Source organism: Antedon bifida, chromosome 9 (genome assembly GCF_963402885.1).
Source record: "Antedon bifida chromosome 9, ecAntBifi1.1, whole genome shotgun sequence".
NCBI classification, from domain to species: domain Eukaryota; kingdom Metazoa; phylum Echinodermata; class Crinoidea; order Comatulida; family Antedonidae; genus Antedon; species Antedon bifida.
Window position 1 is genome coordinate 6,348,544 of NC_136234.1, and position 19,352 is coordinate 6,367,895.

General features: G+C 33.6%; 3 protein-coding genes and 1 non-coding gene across 5 annotated transcripts in view; 3 read left to right on the forward strand and 1 right to left on the reverse strand.

Annotated features, from left to right (window-relative positions):
* Positions 1-9,366, forward strand: part of LOC144851654 (kinetochore-associated protein 1-like) — a 65,040-nt gene extending 55,674 nt beyond the window's left edge. The window contains exons 57-66 of the mRNA XM_078709218.1: positions 4,644-4,685; positions 5,026-5,209; positions 5,414-5,494; positions 5,799-5,863; positions 6,138-6,196; positions 7,042-7,156; positions 7,753-7,994; positions 8,123-8,211; positions 8,345-8,505; positions 8,911-9,366. Of these exons, the coding sequence (XP_078565344.1) occupies positions 4,644-4,685; positions 5,026-5,209; positions 5,414-5,494; positions 5,799-5,863; positions 6,138-6,196; positions 7,042-7,156; positions 7,753-7,994; positions 8,123-8,211; positions 8,345-8,505; positions 8,911-9,291 (1,419 nt within the window). The 3' untranslated portion in view covers positions 9,292-9,366. The remainder of the gene's footprint in view (positions 1-4,643; positions 4,686-5,025; positions 5,210-5,413; positions 5,495-5,798; positions 5,864-6,137; positions 6,197-7,041; positions 7,157-7,752; positions 7,995-8,122; positions 8,212-8,344; positions 8,506-8,910) is intronic.
* Trnad-auc (transfer RNA aspartic acid (anticodon AUC)) lies at positions 1,085-1,156 on the forward strand. The gene has a single exon. It is a non-coding gene; the product is annotated as a tRNA-Asp (tRNA).
* Positions 9,367-10,508: 1,142 nt separating the features above from the next.
* Positions 10,509-14,615, reverse strand: LOC144851562 (putative E3 ubiquitin-protein ligase UBR7). The gene is made up of 10 exons (XM_078709087.1): positions 14,433-14,615; positions 13,889-14,022; positions 13,699-13,759; positions 13,460-13,555; positions 12,750-12,803; positions 12,232-12,337; positions 11,705-12,117; positions 11,204-11,372; positions 10,833-10,894; positions 10,509-10,733 (listed from the first exon to the last, which is right to left on the reverse strand). Exons 1-10 carry the CDS (start codon positions 14,601-14,603, stop codon positions 10,638-10,640), a joined length of 1,362 nt encoding a protein of 453 aa, XP_078565213.1. The 5' UTR covers positions 14,604-14,615; the 3' UTR covers positions 10,509-10,637.
* Positions 14,616-15,978: 1,363 nt separating this feature from the next.
* The window catches only part of LOC144852444 (uncharacterized), a 97,925-nt gene continuing 94,551 nt past the window's right edge, over positions 15,979-19,352 (forward strand). Inside the window, exon 1 of one of the 2 annotated variants that reach the window (XM_078710249.1) lies at positions 15,979-18,497. In XM_078710249.1, the coding sequence (XP_078566375.1) occupies positions 16,279-17,334 (1,056 nt within the window). In that variant the 5' untranslated portion in view covers positions 15,979-16,278 and the 3' untranslated portion in view covers positions 17,335-18,497. The remainder of the gene's footprint in view (positions 18,498-19,352) is intronic. The other variant, XM_078710250.1, reaches the window with a different exon arrangement.

Below are 19,352 nucleotides of genomic sequence, written 5' to 3' on the forward strand. Positions count from 1 at the left end.
TTACCATAAAGATCTAATATCCTCCGAAACATTAGATATGAATAAATTCAAAATTTGAATAGGCTATTTTGTAGTTTTGCCAACAAAGGAACACAATTTAAATTTTTTCTTATAAAAATGGTAAAACAGTTTTAAATTTTATTTTAAAAAAATCCCCAATGAGCTCCCGGATGACTATATTTCTTTAAATTACGGTTTTATCGGGTACATTGTTCAATTGTGTGTTAAAATATCTTCAAACAAAACATTTTAAATTATTTTTTCAAGGAAAATGTCTTGAATTTGTCTGGAAGGAGGCCTATAGCTTTTTTAAAATTTTTTTAAATTCAAACTTTCTACTAATTCCCAATTTTGAAGACAGTTGTTGCCTTATTTGTTCCAGCTAAAATGCCATTTTATTATACCAATCCAAAAAGGCCAAGTTTAATTATGTTATTTTAGAATAACATTAATACTAATTGTGTATTATATTCAGTAACATACTCCCCGTAAATATAAACTGCTGGTAGGCCTACAGCATTAAATATTGTGTTCGAATATTAAGGTAGTTTTCTAAGAACCGCGTTGGATCATAAATTAATGTTTATGACTCCAGAGTTCATCCAGAAATTAATAGTCTTTTTTCATCGGCCTTTTATAACAAATACGAAAATATTAGCCAATAAGCAGTTAGACATGTAACGTGTCAAAGATTCAAACTTTATTCTTATCCATTTCTGGAAATTTCATTGCTTGCATTAAAAATTACAGAACAACAATTACAATACAAATAAAATTACATTACAATAAAACATATTGGATATATATATATATATATATATATTTATCGTTTCAAATTAATTAATTAAATTTCAGTATATCACCGGGCGGTTTAGAATTAATGTTCTTTGCCTAATTTGTTTATATATATAAAAAGTATCTCTTCGGAGATCCCGCCTCGTGAATAAAAATACTGTAAGATGAGGGCGTATCAATTTGATCTCTGGTGCGCGTGCGTACAACTGAGGACTAGTGCTGTTCCGCCGTACCACGCCGAGAATGTTAAAGAGTCGCTATCCAATCGAGTTCGAACAATACCATGAAAGCCCCAGTGGTCTAATGGTTAGGACATCTGCATATCAAGCAGGCGGTCCGAGTTCGAGTCTCGGTTGGGGCGACTTTTTCTCATTCTCACAGATTTCCTCATCTTTATCGTTTCAAATTAATTAATTAAATTTCAGTATATCACCGGGCGGTTTAGAATTAATGTTCTTTGCCTAATTTATATATATATAAACAATAAAATGCAAACAATCTACAGTATATTTTTTATAATTATCATCGTTTGTAATTTTTGTTAAAAAGCAATATATGGGCATGATACATTATATGAAGGGTTACATTTAACATATTACTTTACTAACTGTATGTGCTGTATATGATCGACATTGTTAGGCCTATAGTTGATTTAGCATTAGTACAAAGCAATTTCATTAAATATAACAAGACTATAACAACATTACTTTAACATTGTGGTGTGTAGAAGACTCTGAAATACAGTAATAAGAAGAATAATTCTACAAAAATAACATTTAGATACACTAGGGCCTATGCCTGTACATTACTTAAAATGCTGAGATGTTATGTTCATAAGTTTTTCAAAGATAGATATGTTGCATGGCGACTTAAACTGTAGGCCTATGCCTATGCATCCTACATCCGCTACTCGTCTTCAACCTGGTTTCCTTGATTGTTTCTATTTTCTGGTCCAGAACGAACACATACGAAACACAGTACACGTTTGATTCCGTCTCTTAACTCAGGAATACGCCACCAGTATACGATGGGATTTAAAGCAGAATTCATCATCAAAAGCGGTAAAGAAATATTAAAACAAAGACCTTCATAGTAGCATGAACGAACGAACACAGTGAATGGATTGCTATAGTAACTAACCGACAGCAATATGTGGTTTGGTATTAAACATAAGAACAGAGAAAAGACTAGAATACTAAATGTGATAAATACGGATCGTAGTCGTTTTTGTTTAGCAGATCCGGCCGCCGTGTGTCCACGGTTTGTTGTATACATTAAAATAAAGTACATCAAAATGTACACAAATCCAATAATGATAGTCAATGCGAAACTCAGTTTTACAACGAAAAAGGAATATAGATAACAAAATAAATGAACAATTAAAAATGAAGCCGAAACCCATAAGAAAACACAAAGAAATGCTAATCTCCTTCCTGTCACAATGTATCGATATTTTATCGGAGCAGCAATAGCTATGAAGCGTTCCATACTCACAGCAAGAACAAATATTAAGGAACAAGTCATTATGATTATCATTGTTTCTACAATTTCAAATCCAATCGATCCCAAACACCGAGTGTGTCTTCCTAAAAACAACACTAACAAGCTAAAAAAAGCACACACAAAATCAGCGACGGCCAGGTTAACAAGTAAGACACTTGACTTCTTCCTCAGTCGACGGGTGCAGCAGACAGCCAAAATAACAACCAGGTTTTCCAACATGCCAGCAGCACTGATGATGCTTGTGAAAAAAACACTGATAAAAGGCATGTCTTCAAAAAAATAATATGTCGAATTGCTCGAGTAATCCATCTCTAAGCTAATCGATTATGACTTACGTATGTTATAAAATGTTGTGGAATGGCTTGCAAAATAAATCACTGCAAATTATAGGCATACGCTCGTGAATTTGTAAAATAGATTATTTATAAGTAGGCCTAAAGAGAGAGAAAACTGTTGATGCGTCTCAATCTTTTTAAATGATTTGCAAATCTGTCATAATGTATGTTCGGGTTGCTTTATATTGTCCGACGATTTGATTACCAACTTAGAAAATCTTGTTGAAAAATGTTATTTTAGAAGAAACTTGTAATAGAAACTAGGTATTCTATTTTAAAGAGGTTGTAAACAGATCATGTTGTACAGTCATGTACCAAGTAATTTACACATTTATAGAAAATAATAATAATATTACTATATATTTTGTTCCTGACCTGTATGTGCTATCGCCATTGTTAAATGGTTGAGTTAGCTAAATTATGCCGATAGTTTAAGGTAAGGGTGCTCTAAATCACAATACGGCAGAGTAAATGCCAAAAAACCCCAATTTTAGTTTACAAAGGTTTGTTAACAATTTCTAGATACCACATAATCTTTTTACATCATCACTAATAGCCAAACATATCGGTATGGCACCGTTGTCGTTCTGTCGCATTTTTATTACATATTATTAACTGTCTACTAACTAAAATTTTAAAGATTACATTTGTCAATTGGTTATTCTATATTGATATGACGGTAACATTACTCCCATTTAATATATCTGCTGGTAAGCAATATTAATTGTCAGATTGGGAAATGTCATTTTTCTATGACTACATCATTAATTTCCATGCACAGATTCCACTTCTCGCCAACTTTTGGCACATTCAATTTGATCACGAGTTGCCTTTAAAGCCAATGTTTAAATTTGTGTTATATAATTGCGAGATAGATTTCGAGAGGGGAGAGATATGTGGATATTATTAAAAATATGTCATGAGTGGCGCGCCATCAATATTGATAAATTTATTTTTGTTGGGGAATCGCTGTCTACTTGCTCGACCTCTCAGGCCTCCTCTATCCCTGGTAGGCCTAGCTTCTAACTTGACACATTTTAGTAGGAGAGATAAATTAAATGAAGCAATGTTCTGGGAGGAGTATCATCCCCTTGAATCTCCTTAAATAGAATAAAATATCTAGGCATGTGCGTATTAGGCTAGGCCTAGGCCTCTAGGCTAGCAATCTCAGCAATCTTCCCCACACAACAAGCAAAGCCTCGACGATTCGACCCGGTTTGATTCGACCCAGGGTCGGGACGTGTCGGCCCATTTAGGAGGTACTAGGTCTGGAACATAAAATACTATATTTCAAGAAAAATTCTTTAATTTCTGTGTTTATTAATATATCCTATAATGCTTTATTTATTATATTTTAATAAATTGTTGGTATTTGCATTTCCATTGCAGCGCAACATGGGACGTAAAAGTAAGAAGAGGCAGGTAAAGGAACAGGATGGAATGACGAAGAGTGAAAGGAAGGAAATACAAAATCTTTGTTCCCAGCTGATGGAATGTAAAGTTGCCTTAATACTTATAATTAATAACTAAATTACTGCAGTACATCCCATAACTGCAGGTTGACACTCAATCTGATTTGGTAGTGCAAAAAACTGTCCTACTTTAAAACTAAATGCTATCTATTTGTAAACTTGGTTCAGAAATTCTTAGCGCAAAATAAATAATAAAAAAATTTTTTTTCAGTGTGTAAAACACCAACACAAGCAAACCCAAATAAGCAATGGGAAGAACATGTACAGATACGTAGTGTAGTTGAAAAGATACGTACTAAACAACAAGGTAAAGAAAGAAATTTAATTGTTGAAATCTGAAAAAAATTAACTTTTATGGAAAAATATATTTGGTTGATTTATCCAATTATAAATTATAAGGTCTTCATTAAAACTAAAATATTTGTTAGGTCTGCATAGATTGTTTGTCGATGAAGAACGTGAAGAGAATCTTGACGCCTTTTTGTTGTGGGTGAAGGAACATGGAGCCATGTGCAATAAAGTAAAGATTGCAAAATATAACACAGAAGGTTATGGGATTGAGGCTGTGACAGACGTTAAGGTAAATTGATTAAATCTTTAGGATTAATATAGGATTAATGAGTTATAGGATTAATGTGCTATAGGATATATGAGTTATAGGATTAATGAGTTATAAGATTAATGAGTGATAGGATTAATGAATTATAGGATTAATGTGCTATATGATGAATGTGCTATAGGATTATTGAGTTATAGGATTAATGTTCTATAGGATTAATGAGTTATATGATTAATGAGTTATAGGATTATTGTTCTATATGATATGATTAATGAGTTATAGGATTAATGTGGTTTATTAATTTATCTTCAGATTATTGTTGCCTGTTTTGTCTAATACTAATGTTGTTTTTCTCCCTCAGGAAGATGATGTATTTTTATCAATACCAAGGTCTATGATGCTCACAGTAGAGACAGCAAGACAATCGGAATTTGGAAAACTTGCAGAGACTGATCCTATATTGAAATCCATGCCAAATGTACTGTTAGCGGTTCATGTTTTAAGCGAGATGTTCAAACCAGATTCATTTTGGAGGCCTTACTTGGGTTAGTCATTAAAAATAATCATCAACTCTTTCTCCAGTCCAGTTGGCCAGCCCAAGTTTGTCATTATTTATTCAACTTTGTTTTACAAGGGTAGCTCTAACAGCTGTACTACAGCAGTACAACTCTTAAATCGGTCAGACCCAAAAGTGTCAATGTAGGATTAAGATACTGTATAATTAATGTAGGATTTTTATTGTTTTACAGATTTTCTTCCACGGTCTTATTCTGTTCCTTTGTATTTCAATGAAGCAGAAATGAGTTATCTACAAGGTTCTCAGGCTTTCAGTAAGTCACTCACACACACTGTTTGATCATCTAACACATTATGACATCAGCTTTTATGTAGGTTGTCATTCATCCTGGAAGATAATCCAGGTAGATAATCCTGATAGATAATCCTGATAGATAATCCAGGTGGATAATCCTGATAGATAATCCTGATAGATAATCCAGGTGGATAATCCAGGTAGATAATCCTGGTAGATAATCCAGATAAGTTGTGAAATGTTATCACTCACCATAATTGAAATCAAGTTCTTACACATTATGCAAGACTTTTTGTTAATAATTTCTTGGTTGAATTTCACAGGCGAATCATTAAAACAGTACAAGAACATTGCAAGGCAGTATGCATACTTTAACAAGTTGTTTCATGTAAGTATATTAGTAAACCTACTCTGCTATATTTATTACAGTGGAACCTACATTTTGGTACAGGGTCAAAAGCTGTATGTAGAACATGGGATCTGTAGGCGTAACGTAGGGGGAAAGTCCGACCCCTGGTTTAGCACTCCTAAGGGAGCCCTATATTTATAAAAATAATAAAATATAGTATGTATAGTATGATTAAAATTATGTTATACAGTATTTTATGAGAGGCTGCTAAGTGTTGCTTTCATTGTTTTCTTTATTTTAATACTAATTTCAGACTAGTCCTGATGCTGCAGATGTTCTGTTAAAGAACATGTTCACCTATGATGGTTACAGGTATCATATGGTTTAATATCTACTAGGGACAGTTTAGGGCAAAGTATAATAATAGCTCTCTCTCTCTCTTGTGGCATAATACATGTTTTTCACTAGAGCAAGGTGATGCAATGTTTATAGTTAAATCCTTACGGTGGATTTTATTTGACTTACTAACTAACTAATTGATTTTAAGAATGTATAAGGCTAAAATGTAGTTGGGTACTAAACGCTTTTGTGTGTTCAGGCATGACGACGTTTTGTTTGTTGCCCAATTTTCACTCTTTCCTAATTAAGACATTTTAAACTATAACAACTACAGAAAAGATAGAAACATATAACAACAATGAAACGTAATAATAAGGTTGAAAAAAAGGAACAAATGACAAGAAAATGTAACCAAATCATTACTTTCATCCTAGAATCAATATTTCTACTTCGGTATAATTAATTCTGTATTTAACAAAATAGAAAGCAAAAGAAGGTGGCAACCTCCAAAAGGCTAGCCTGAGTGGGAGGAGCCATATATTAACTAAAGTTCGAACAAAACCCAATTTCACACATAAACAAATAGACTCTGTATTAAACACTCTGTCAAAACATTAAGGGTTTGGTATAGGCTAAGCCATAACTGTCCTATGAATACACTTGAATATTAACATTACTAATTGTGTGTATTAAACTTTTGCATGCAGTGATGCATATTTCCTGGTACAGATCATGATGGTGTGATTCAATAATTTTGTAATAATAATAATACTGTAAACAAGCAAGATGTGGTTTCCCTGTGTTTGTGGTTTATAATTAGATTTCCTTGTTGCAGTGTTTTATATTGCATGGCCATTATTGAAATTTTCTTCCTGTAGGTGGGCTGTTTCCACGGTGATGACACGGCAAAATCAGATACCATCGACCAATCGGAAGTACCAGTGTACATCTTTGATACCGCTTTGGGACATGTGTAACCATACAAATGGCAAGGTGTGTCAATGAGAGGGACATTCTCTGCATCCAATTTATGAACATTTCATAATTTTTTATTCAAACGCAATACTTTCTGGATTTTGCCATAAAATAAATCATCCTAATCAAAGTTAAATATGCAACAACTTTTGAAATAATTAATTTTTGCTTTTACTGTTTATTTTGCAGTTATGGTCTTGCTTTTTGTTTTTGAGTTTGCGTTAAAATCCTGATTTCAGTTTCTTTTGCTTTATGTTTGAGCATGCTGAATTTTATTTTGTTTACTTTTTGAAATATGCATGCAGCCCATAAGCCATTTGGTTAAGTAATTATTAATGGGCAATTCCAATTAAAGAAAGGGGTGTTTTGCATTCAACTGATTGGTTGAAATGGAAAGAAGTGGTTCGATCATGATCTCGCTTCAAAATCATTGAGACAATTCAACATTTTAATTTATTTTTAATGTCTTTTTTTAAAAGAGTATCTTAAAACCAATATGGCCACTATATCATATTATTGAATGTTGCAAAATTATTATTTTTTATGAAATCAAATTTATCAAGGTTATTGATCCAAATGCACCCACTAATCAACAAATCAAAATCTTATCTTAGATTCGAACCGGATATGACCTTTCACAAAACTGCTCTAGTAGTCTTGCACTCAGAGACACGCAGCCAAATGAGCAAATGTTAATCTACTATGGTAAGAGAACCAACATGGAATTTTTGGTACACAATGGCTTTGTTTATCCTGATAACGAAAATGATGGGGTCACAGTTCAACTAGGAATCAGTAAAAATGATAAATTATATCAGAAGAAAACACAACTATTGTCTATGTTTACATTGAAATCGTAAGTTTAAAAAGTTTACATTTGTCATTCTCTCCTTCTCTCCGTCATTCTTTCTCTCTGTTATTCTCCTCCCTGAAAACCTACCAAAATGTATCAATTTTTCAGGTATTGTCTTTTTCCTTTTTCAGGAGTGTAGATTCATATATTGTTCAAGCCGGAGACACCCCATTGAACAAACAGCTACTTGTTTTCCTGCGAATATTTTGCATGACAGAAGGTATAATATATAAGTCTTCATATAAAGTGTAGTTTTCCACACACACATACACAAAAAATATGCAAATTTTTTTAGAATTACTCCATAAAAGATTTGTGAATTGCATACCTAAAAGTTAAAATATGCTTTTTAGATGAATTAGATGTCCGTTTCAAATGTGAGAGGAAGCCTGAAATGCTAGAGATGTTACTGCATAGTGAAGTGCCAGTAAGCAAATCAAATGAAATCAAATTATGGACATTCTTAGATACCAGACTAAGTTTACTCTTACAAATATATAAGTCAACAATTGAGGTTAGTTTTCTTGGTCTATATTCTATAATTCAGGGTTTTTTTTAAAACTTTTCTAAACTAAGTCTGTAAAAATTAGATATCAGAAAGTCCTTCATAATGGCACATTAGCTGTGCATACCCTGTCCCACTCTAATTGGGTGTTGAAGGTTGAATTGCATCACTGTCGAGATTCCTGTTATTGAGGTGTATCATGCCAGTTTAAGACCTAAAGCTCTGTCTACACTATCAAACTTTATGTGACAATATAATGTGATGTGCCCATATATGGATACGATGATGTCACATCACTACCATATTTGGGCACATCACACTTTTTTTGTCAAACAAAGTTTGATAGTGTAGACAGAGCTTTACTGTAAGTTCAGCTTGTCCTTCACATTTTTAGCCTTTACTTTACTTTTATAGGAGGATGAACAACTCTTAGAACAGAGCACTATTTCAGAATTCTCAAAACTTGCCATTCAACTTCGACTTCGTGAAAAACAAATTTTGCATAATGCAATCAATCACGCCAAAAAAACTAAAGATATTGTGGAGAAATTGGATGAAAGTACGCTTCCGGACCCGCTAGGCCAACCTAAAGATGACCCAAGTCGTATTGCAGAGAATTTGGATGATAACACGCTGCCAGAACCGCTAGGCCTGACGAAAGACGATCTTAGTCATAAAGAAGACTCGCAAGATGTTGTAGAAAAACAAGTTGTTGCAAATGGGGAAGAATTAGATCTTGAAAATCTATCATTGAGAGGTGAGGCTGTAACACAATCAACTGATGATGTTAAATAAGTCAGCTGCACTATTGTACACATGCACATATCACTAATGAGTTTTTGTGTTCAAAATCGTAACAAACATTAAAAACAGAGATCCAAAATTGATATGCAGATATTTAAACCAATGAAGCGTATTCTGCATTCTAATTTTAGCAAAGTACAATGGGGGAACACTAGTTAATAATTATTATATATGCACATTAATTAGGAATCTATTTTACCCTTTATTAATGTGTTTTTATACGCCATAACAAGTGATCAAAGTAATTTTAATCATCATATATTGATGGAGTTCATGTACGTGTAGGCCGGGTGTGTACTTCCACCGCCCAACTCATAATGATTTTTTTTAAATGCATATTTTAAAGGAACAGCATAATAATTTTTTAGTTGCAATGTTAAGTTTGTTGCTCATGTTATGCATTCAAATTACAGTACAGTAATAATTCACGTGCACATTATACCATATTGTTTCTGTACAAGAGGTAATTTTTATTTTATTTTTTTACTTTCTAAAGTTGTGGTGGGATTGCGATAGCAGCTTCATGAATTAATACTTTATTAGCTTTTTAAATCATAATCTATATTTAATAATAACTAATAGTGTGACTTTTAAAGTAATAAAAAAAGCTGAAATATCTATAAAAGTGTATTAAATTGTTCTACTTCATGCAATTAAAATAGTTTAAACATAGGGTAGTTAGGCCTGATTGCCATTCCATGGATGTTTATTGTGCCCTAAATCATTTGTTAGGCCTCCTACCAGGCCAAATAACAATGTACCGATCCTAGAAACATGAAGGTACCGGAAAATACTATATTTGCCAGTTATACAACTTTTCTAGCTGCATTTCTGCTGCATTATGGATTTATCATTATGTTTTTAATTAGTAATCATGACGATATATCACATGACTGCAATGGGTGCGATACATCTTTTACTGGAGAATCCGCTCAGTGGCTAAACCAAGGGGCCCCCCTGAGCTTATTGGGAGCAGTGCCCTGAGGAAAAGAACAGGCATTAAAATATGTTGAAAAAGGCTAAAAAAAAAACCCCAGAGGCCTCCAGCATTGGAGGGCCATTTGGGGTTCCTAAACCATGGGCCAACTCAGGTCTCTATGTTACGCCACTGCAACAGCTACAAGGATCAACATGGCGTCATTTATTATTATTATCAAACCGTGTCGTCAATAGAAAATACTAATTTACACGCACGTTTACAAAACTAAATAAATACTCACTCTACTTTTTTAGCACCAGTTTTAATAGTTTATTGAAATGCATATTTATATTTTACAAATCATTTATTGTGGCGCTTTTGTGCAATTAGGTTCTATCAAGAACTATCATTATTTGAATTAGCGACAGAAGTTTTGAACGGCGACGTCTGATCTTTGTCGCTTTCTTGTCTTCAATCCCTCAAAGAATATCTTGATGTCTTCTTCTTGGACAACCTGTAATTAGAAATTGAAATTACAACACATGGTCATCACCTCTGTTTATTGCACAACTATTAAATCTACTTCAAAATGACAATCAAATACTTTACTTACTTTTCCTTCGTCTGAAAATTTTCTTAAGTAATCTTTAAGTTCACTTTGCAAATCATTATATTCTGCAAAATAATTTATTTTAAAGAAAAAAATGTTTAAACATTGCATCTTAATTCACTTGTTTGTTTGTCCTTCAGGTGTGATGTTAAGCTGTTACCTCTGTACAAGAGTGCAAATTTCCATTAACTAAAACATTTCAATTTTACAGATTTGTTAAGCGCTCTAGGTTTGCAGTATGCAATGTTTAGTAAAGGTCTGTGTGCTGTGCCCAAATATGGTAGTGATATGACATCGTAATGTCTATATATGGGCACATCACATAAACTTTGATAGTGTAGACAGAGCTTTAGCAAGTGTGAAAGGCGCCTTACCAGAGATGACCTCAATCTGCTGTGTTCTGTGCATGTGTGACAGTGCTTGGATCCCGCGGTCATATTGTGTCACCCCTGGCGTTTGCTTTGCTTTTCCTCTTTCCTCATAAGCTAGCACAGTGTCGGACAAATTGGGAAGAAATTCAAGGTGGTTTAATTTATACAGCTCCTGTAGTAGAAAAAGTTAAATTTAGTATTAAAGTATTAGACACCTCCTTTGTAACACCCTATTAAGCTCTGTCTACACTATCAAAAAAAATGTCATGATGATGTCATATCACTACCATATTTGGGCACATCACACTTTTTTTGTCAAACTAGTTTGATAGTGTAGACAGAGCTTTAAAAGGACACTATCCTGTGAAATGTACAAGAGTAAATACAGTATATGTTAACACTATGACCAACCCCTATTTAACTTTGCTGTGTCCTGAAGCTATCCTACTGTATAAATGTTTGTATTTGTTTTAATAAACTTGCTCCTGCTGCTTGTTGATTTACCTTGCATTTTAGGCATGTACACAACTTTGCTCTCCAGTTGCTGGGCCAGAATGTAGCATGTTGCGCTGGTTTCAAACTTCTTTTCATTAATTCTTCTAGTATACAGCCTATTTCACTCTCCTTCTGGTTAGAATGTTCTAATTTATTTTCGTTGACAGTTTTTAAACCATCCTTTGTGTCTTCTTGTGTTGCTTCATCTGTTGTTTTATTAGTGGCTTCGTTGGCTGCACTGGAAGTATTTTCAGTTTTTTCTTCTTGAGCCGAACTAACTGTATCATAATCTGTTTGCCGACTCCTTTTAGGTGGAGGTGCTTCGTCCCCTTGTACGTTGTCGGTCTTCTCTTCGTCCACGGTACTTTTGTTCTCAATTTCAACAGGTTTTGTATCTTCTTGGTTTTCAATACATTTAGTTTCTGTTTTAAAAATTGTAAAACTAAATTATTGTATGCTAAAATAGGGCAATTAATAGGGCGTTGTTAAATCCTTTGATTTGGAAATTTCTTACATAATATTTTAAAATATCTCACCAATGCTGTCAACGGTGTAAGCCCATAAGAAGCTGTGCTTATCCATGCATGTTGTGCATACCATCTCCTGATAATCCATATACTCAGGTGGTCCAATACCAAGGTGCTAAAATAAAATGCAACAACATCAAGTGCAGTTCCTGTGTTCAAATCATTTTCAAATCTGTGTTTTTTCAAACTTTATAAATTGTTTTATGTAATTTTAGAGTGAAAGTATTAGAAATGTTTATTTTTTTCAAGTTAATTATATTTGGTCTATATTCACATCTGTGTTACAAATAATATGCAGTGTAGTAAAAGTCTAATTCTTGAGCCTAGGCTGTCTAAAGCTCTGTCTTCACTATCAAACTTATGTGATAAAAAAATGTGATGACATCATATTACTACCATATTTGAGCACATCACACTTTTTTTGTCAAACTAGTTTGATCAGGGACATATGGCTTGATAGTGTAGACAGAGCTTTAGCAAATATAACACTTGGGTGCCAGGAACCAAAATACTAGTAGTATGCTTACTCTGCCATGATACCAGTCTTCACATACAACACACTGAATCATTTCATCTGCTACCTATTAAAAGTAAATGCAAATTCATGATTTAATATTCTACTTCTACAAAGAACAAAAGATGTTTTTTTTATCATGAGGGTGTAAATGAATGTTATGGAAGTAACAGGGAAAGTATAACGCACTTACAAATAAACTTAAAGTTATTATGTCAGATGTTAGCCACCCCCTTAACCAGTACATTACGTTAAGCCGGTCTGGGCGCATTACATATCCTCGCTGGAACACTGAACGCCTACGTAGATCCTTTCTCCCATCTGCTATGAGGCATTTTAATTTAAGGTGGAAACGATAACTGCAACAAGTATTTTAAATCTGTATTTTTTAAACCTGCCATGAGGCATTTTAATCTAAGGTGGAAACGATAACTGCAATAAGTATTTTAAATCTGTATTTTTTAAATCTGCATTTTTAACTCAATTTGTACTTTTTGTGTCCTCTTTTAACTTTTTATAACATCTTGTTCTCTGTTTATGTGATTTTATTTTTTTTTACTGTTTGTGCGACAATGTTTTTAGACAATTTTAATGTGTGTACTTTCAGCCAAAGTTTCAAGCCATTTATGAGTTTGACAATAAAGTTTATTGAATATTGAATTGAATTGAATATAAGGTTTGTTGAGTTGCCAATGCACAAGTATTAACATTGTTTCAAATTACCTCGTCATCAGGGTCAGGGTATGGCCGCTTACATGTGCAGTACAACCCTTTGTAATTTTGATTGTACTTGTTCTCGTCATTTATTTCCGTTTTGTTCTAAAAGGACAAAATAAAAGTAGTACTAATTACTTGATTGGTATTAGTACTGTGTAATAGATTTAGTTGATTTGATTGGTTAGCTGTTGGTTTATTTTGGTGTTTATTGTTTGTTTTTGGTCGATGTTTTTTTTTTTACCCACTGGAAAAATCTTGCAGGTTAGATTCTGGAATTTGGTGTTGCCGCAATCACATCTGATGTGTCTGGAAAAAATGAAACAAAAAACATTTATACTGACATTAAATATTAGTATAATAATAACTTATTCAAAAGCAATTACTGTACTCCTTTATGACACAATAAGTTATTTCAACATATCTTGTGACATGTACCTTTTAGTGTATAACTCATACAGATCATGTCCCTCATGACATTCGTAGCTACAGGCCAGGCAAATGGCCGCTTCAGAAAGTCCATCAGGACAGCACGTCTCACATGCATACAATGCTTGTCTACCAAGATAGCCCTGAAAATATATAACAAAAATACTGGTATATAATACTAGTCTGTACTATAGTCTAGGTAGACAGTGTAGTTGAATAGTACTAGTAGTAGTATACTAGTAGTACTAGTAGACAGTATTACTTTATTAGGTAATAAGTTAGTTGTAGGCCTAGCCTAGTATAATATTAGTAGTAATATTAATAATTTGTAAATGTAATCGAAAATGTATTTGTTGTTTTCACTGTAATTGTAAACATGTTAGTTTGGTGTTTCATCATCAACAGAAAAGATTACACATAACAAAACAATTCAAATCGCTAGGCCGAATATGTGTCAATCAATGGATGGGAAAATTATCGACATCTCCCTGTGAAATAGAACCCACATGGCAAGGTGATCACTATGATGGGCCTAACTTGTACCCTTTCTGACCTGGGGAAATGTACAACATTTATCATCGCTGTCTCCCAAGACAGCATTAGCCTCTTCCTCCAAATCATTATCTGCATTTAAGACATCAATCATGGAAACAATTTCGCCATCACTCTCATTTTTATCAGTAATGTTGTGTCCTCCTCCCTCGCTTGTTGAACAACCTGCCATTTTTGTTTTGTTTTCTTTTTTTACGCCGGGTTTCGTGACATTCATAAATATAGAGGTCAGTATTGTAATTAGGTCGGTGCATTCCGCGGCTAAACCATGTTTTTGGCAATGTTAATTAATAGTTTTGAGACGGGCAATCGATCCATTATATCTAAAGTGCATTAATTAAAGATGTATTGTCCCCCTAAAAAATAATTTTTTTAATTTTTTTTTTTGAATATGCCATTTTAATATCACATAATAGTTATTCACTATGACCAAAAACTTGAACCAAAAAAAAACATTTTCCACCAAAAAAATGTAATTTAAAGCAAAATATACCTAAATTGTCTGGAAGACAATGGTTTTTGGTTAAAATTAACCATTTCTTTTGTCTTTTTATAAGTGAAATAATTATTTTTGATGATTTTTTTTCTACAGAAGTGAATAACTTTATTAAAACTGTGAAATTGCCTATTCAAAATCTGATTTTTTTAATCTAATTAATTGGGGGACAATACATCTTTAATATTTCATATATGTACGTCACTTTTCAAACCATATAATAAGCTACAAAATAAAACGCCATTATTAAAGTATGCACCGTGGAGTAATATTACCTTTTATTAATACCGGTGAATAATAACGAATTTTTTCACCACATATAATTGTTTTTATACTATGGCCTTCAGTAGAACCCATAATGGGACACGTTGGGACCCCACAAAGTGTCCTAAGGAGGAGTTCTACTGTATTTAAATTTGTAGGCGTTTAATAAATGGTAAAGATGAGGACATCAGTAAAAATGAGAAAAAGTCACCCAAGGCGAGATTTGAACCCGGAACATTCTACTTGTTACAGATATCCTAACAATTATTAAACCACTATTATTTTTATATTTCTGGTTTTTTTTGTATCTGTAATGCGCCGATATTTCTCTTCTCCACGCCATCATTTTGACGTTAAAAAAGGATTACTGCCGACCTTGTGGTCAGTTTCGTTTTTCCTGACCTTGTATTGTATATATATTTTAAAAAATTGGTTTGTCATAAAAATGAAGGTCTAATTATCATATCTTGAGCTGTGACACCTTTCAAACTGTGTCTGCAGGATACGCAGAGTAGAGATCGACATTCAAATGCCGACTGCTGTTGTATGTACATATTATTGGTGATCGATAAGTTAACAAATACGTTGCGTGTGTCGGCAATGGATACGGCGACGCTCTTCTCGTATCTTTACTTACCCAAATATCGGTAATAAGTGTATATACATGAAATCGATATAAAACAGGTGGAGTGAGCAATAAAACGGGAAGGGCAAGTTTTCCTACGTAAGTCTAAAACATGTCTGTTTGGTGCTCAGGTACTTGTCGACGATATACTGTATTGTTATATAGTATTAGTGAACAACACATATCTATTCAGAGTGCAGTGTTTACAATACAGATGCTTTCAATGATCTATTTGTGTGTGTAAATTTGCTAACGACTAAAGAGTCTATACAGCGATATATTCCCATAGTCACTACATTCTTTTTATCGTATGTACTTACTGCGAGTCAGCGAAACCGTGTCTATCATACGAGAAAGATCACTGGTTGCACTTCTTTTGAATTGGTATAGGCCCATTAGTAATATCTCTATGTAGGCCTAAGTGATATTTCCAATTGTATAGTCAAGATCCGACATTTTAAAATGGAGCAGCAGGATAAAGGAGCTCTTAAACGAATGGACCATGAATTTGAAAGTTCAAAAAGGGAACAGATGATGTCTTTTTTGAGAGACCAATCAAAATTCAATCGTTGTTTGAGTAGCAGCTCAAAAAATGATGAAGATAACGATTCTTATCTTCTGTCTTCGATCACAACTCAACCACGACTTGCGCTTGACTCTATATCAAGACCAAAAACAGCCTCTGTCGCTAGGAAGTTCCAACAAGAAATCGTGGATAACAACACCACCCAATCTGGTAAACCGTCATCTTCACGACCAATGTCTAGTTACGGATGTCGTAGGCCTCATCAACTAAAGATCGCAGAACAGGAGGAATACGATTATGAGAACAAGCAATTTAGAAGGAGAGCTAATACAACTGAAATGAGTCGCATCAACGAGGTTGACGCCATTTCCAATGCAAGCACCAGGAGTGTAACTCCCGATTTGGAGGACTTCGACGACGATAACGTATTTATCTCTCCTTTATCTCCAGAAGGCAGACAACTAAGCAATCACTCAAGTACAACTCAAGTACATTCGACTTACACAAGACGACGTGTGAAATCATACTCATACGATTCAAAGACTAAATTAAAACCTATCAAAAAATCTTCTCTTAAAGGAAAAACTTTTATTGGTGGTGAAGCATCTGAAATAAAAATTACGTCACACGATACAACGGTTGACACTACTTCTTCCGTTGTAAGGTCACGCTCAAGTTACGACGCGCGCGTGCCAAAATCACCCTATGACGTAGCGGTTGATATAGATCATCCATTACCTATAGACACGCAGACAATGGGTGTACAAGGAATTGCGTTGGTGGAATGCGATGCGTCACTATACAGGAATATATGGAATAAATCGTCGCCGAATCTTCGTCGTAGTCAGACGGCGGAGTCGTCTGCCGGCGGGTTGCGAGAACCATACAAAGTTTATCATTTACCGCCATTAGATAAAACACGATCGGATGCCACCAACAGCAATGCTGTTACACCAACTTCTTCAGTAATTTCTGATTTTATTCGTTCATAAAGTGCACTAACCAGAAACTGGCGTCATACCTTTCTCAAATATCGTTGCGGAGAACGTATGATTGAAACGCAATGTGCGCGCGCATATTGACATGAATCGTGGGCTCGATTATTATACGATTTGGAATTCTTGATTTAGACCACCATCAGAAGTACTCTAAAAGTAAATTAATTCTATCCGTGCGACATACGGTAGGCGACGACAATCAGTCATTTAAATTTAGGCCTGCAATCATGGCAAGGCATACGGTATTCAATTTGACTTTTGTTAGACAAATTTGCCCGTTGGTTAATTTTACAAATAAAACAAATATCCCAGGAAAGAGTCCCATTTCGTGGGGGAACCCTTTTTTGTTATGATTGTGATTTTTATTTATTGCCAAATTTATTTAAGAAACACTGAAATTTAACAAACAAGCCTTTTAGTCTTTAAAAAATAAATTAATGTCGTCATTCTCGAATTATACCGATACATTAATGTGTGTAATCCGGTGGTGTAATTAAAGCTAAGGTAATTGAAACAGTATGTTAATTCATAGTGAGTTTATAATGAATGGTATCTGTAACTTAATTTCGATAATATCATAGAAATAATATAATCTCCGTCACCTGACAATTAAGAGAAGACTTATCCACTTAAAGCGCGTTTATTGGTCAATGAAGCGCGTGCATAACAACACCTCAACGTCTCTCATCGCGTGTCAACATACCAACATGTTAAATTTAACGCGTCCTGTTTCCACGACAACACTGCTTTCCGATAATAATAATATATGACCGTGTTGTTTAAAGATGTATTGTCCCTTGAAACACAAAAAATGAAGGTCAAAATATTCTAAATTTAAATTGGCCATATCCAAGTAATATTAAAGTTATTCACTTTAAGTCGAAAATTCGAGCCAAAAACAACAAGTTTAAGTAGTTAACGTGTAAATTAATTTGATTACATTTTGTCGGGAAAATTGTCGCGAGCGAAAGTAAACAAAGATTTCAAACCACGAGTATGCATTATGCATGATGCTAATTAGGATTGTTTACAACACGTCATGGTTGAGAAGGTGTTTTCACACAGATCGCGAGGAAGTTTTATGATTATGCATACAGATTAGCCAAACAAGCGCTTTGCATTATGAGATATGTTTTGATCGAAAACTTTGACTGGAAGTCAAAGTTAGTTTTTGAACAAAAAAACATCTGTATTTCAGTTAAATGATTTTTAAATTTTTGGCGAAAGTTAATAACTATTATGATACTTCAAAATGACCCACTTTTTTTCAAAATCTTTTTATTTTTATTTTTTTTGGAATTAGTCAAAGGGACAATACATCTTTAATTAAAACCAAGTAATTTTAATGACTTTTTTCTGCATCATGCATTTCTATAACAAGTCTTATAGTAATATTATATTGTTTAGGTTTTTTTTTTAAACGGGAATTACGAGACAAAAAAAACTATTTTTGATGTCAATGAAATTATATTATTCGTCGTATTGATATTATTCGTTTAGTAGGATGAATTTGAAATTACTTTTGTTTATATTTACTGACAATCATAAAATTAGTAAATAAAAAATAACATCTTATTTAAAGTTTTTTTTTCATTATCATGACTAATATGACGATAGTAGTAGACTTTGGTTTCTTCAATGGTGCGAGGGAGAGGAGAGAGTAAAATCAGAAGTTTAGTTCAGTGCATGTTCTTTGTTTAATTCAAATAAGCTTACTTTGTTCACTTGAATGTTGATATATAAACTTATTGATTAGGAATGTTCTCCAGAGATTTAGCCGAGTTTATCCAGCGTCTTTATCACCTAGGTGACAATTTACGCTTAACAATCACACTCCACCAAATCTAGGCTATGAATAATGCCAATCGATCGAATGGCAAGGGATTTCAGTTTATATTTACATTATTATATACATAAAAAATAAAATGTTTCACACCTATATTTCAGATTGTAATTACACTTGTATCCAATTACTGTATATAGTACGATTGTAAAAGGTGTATTAATCTCCA

What these genes read in the sequence shown, in the direction of transcription:
- LOC144851562 (XM_078709087.1), bottom strand. Translation starts at nt 14,603, where the DNA reads ATGGCAGGTTGTTCAACAAGCGAGGGAGGAGGACACAACATTACTGAT. An exon ending in AAGACTGGTATCATGGCAGA is followed by an intron (nt 12,338 to 12,749) that starts GTAAGCATACTA and finishes ATTTTATTTTAG; the next exon opens with CACCTTGGTATTGGACCACC. An exon ending in GCAGATTGAGGTCATCTCTG is followed by an intron (nt 10,895 to 11,203) that starts GTAAGGCGCCTT and finishes ATTATTTTGCAG; the next exon opens with AATATAATGATTTGCAAAGT.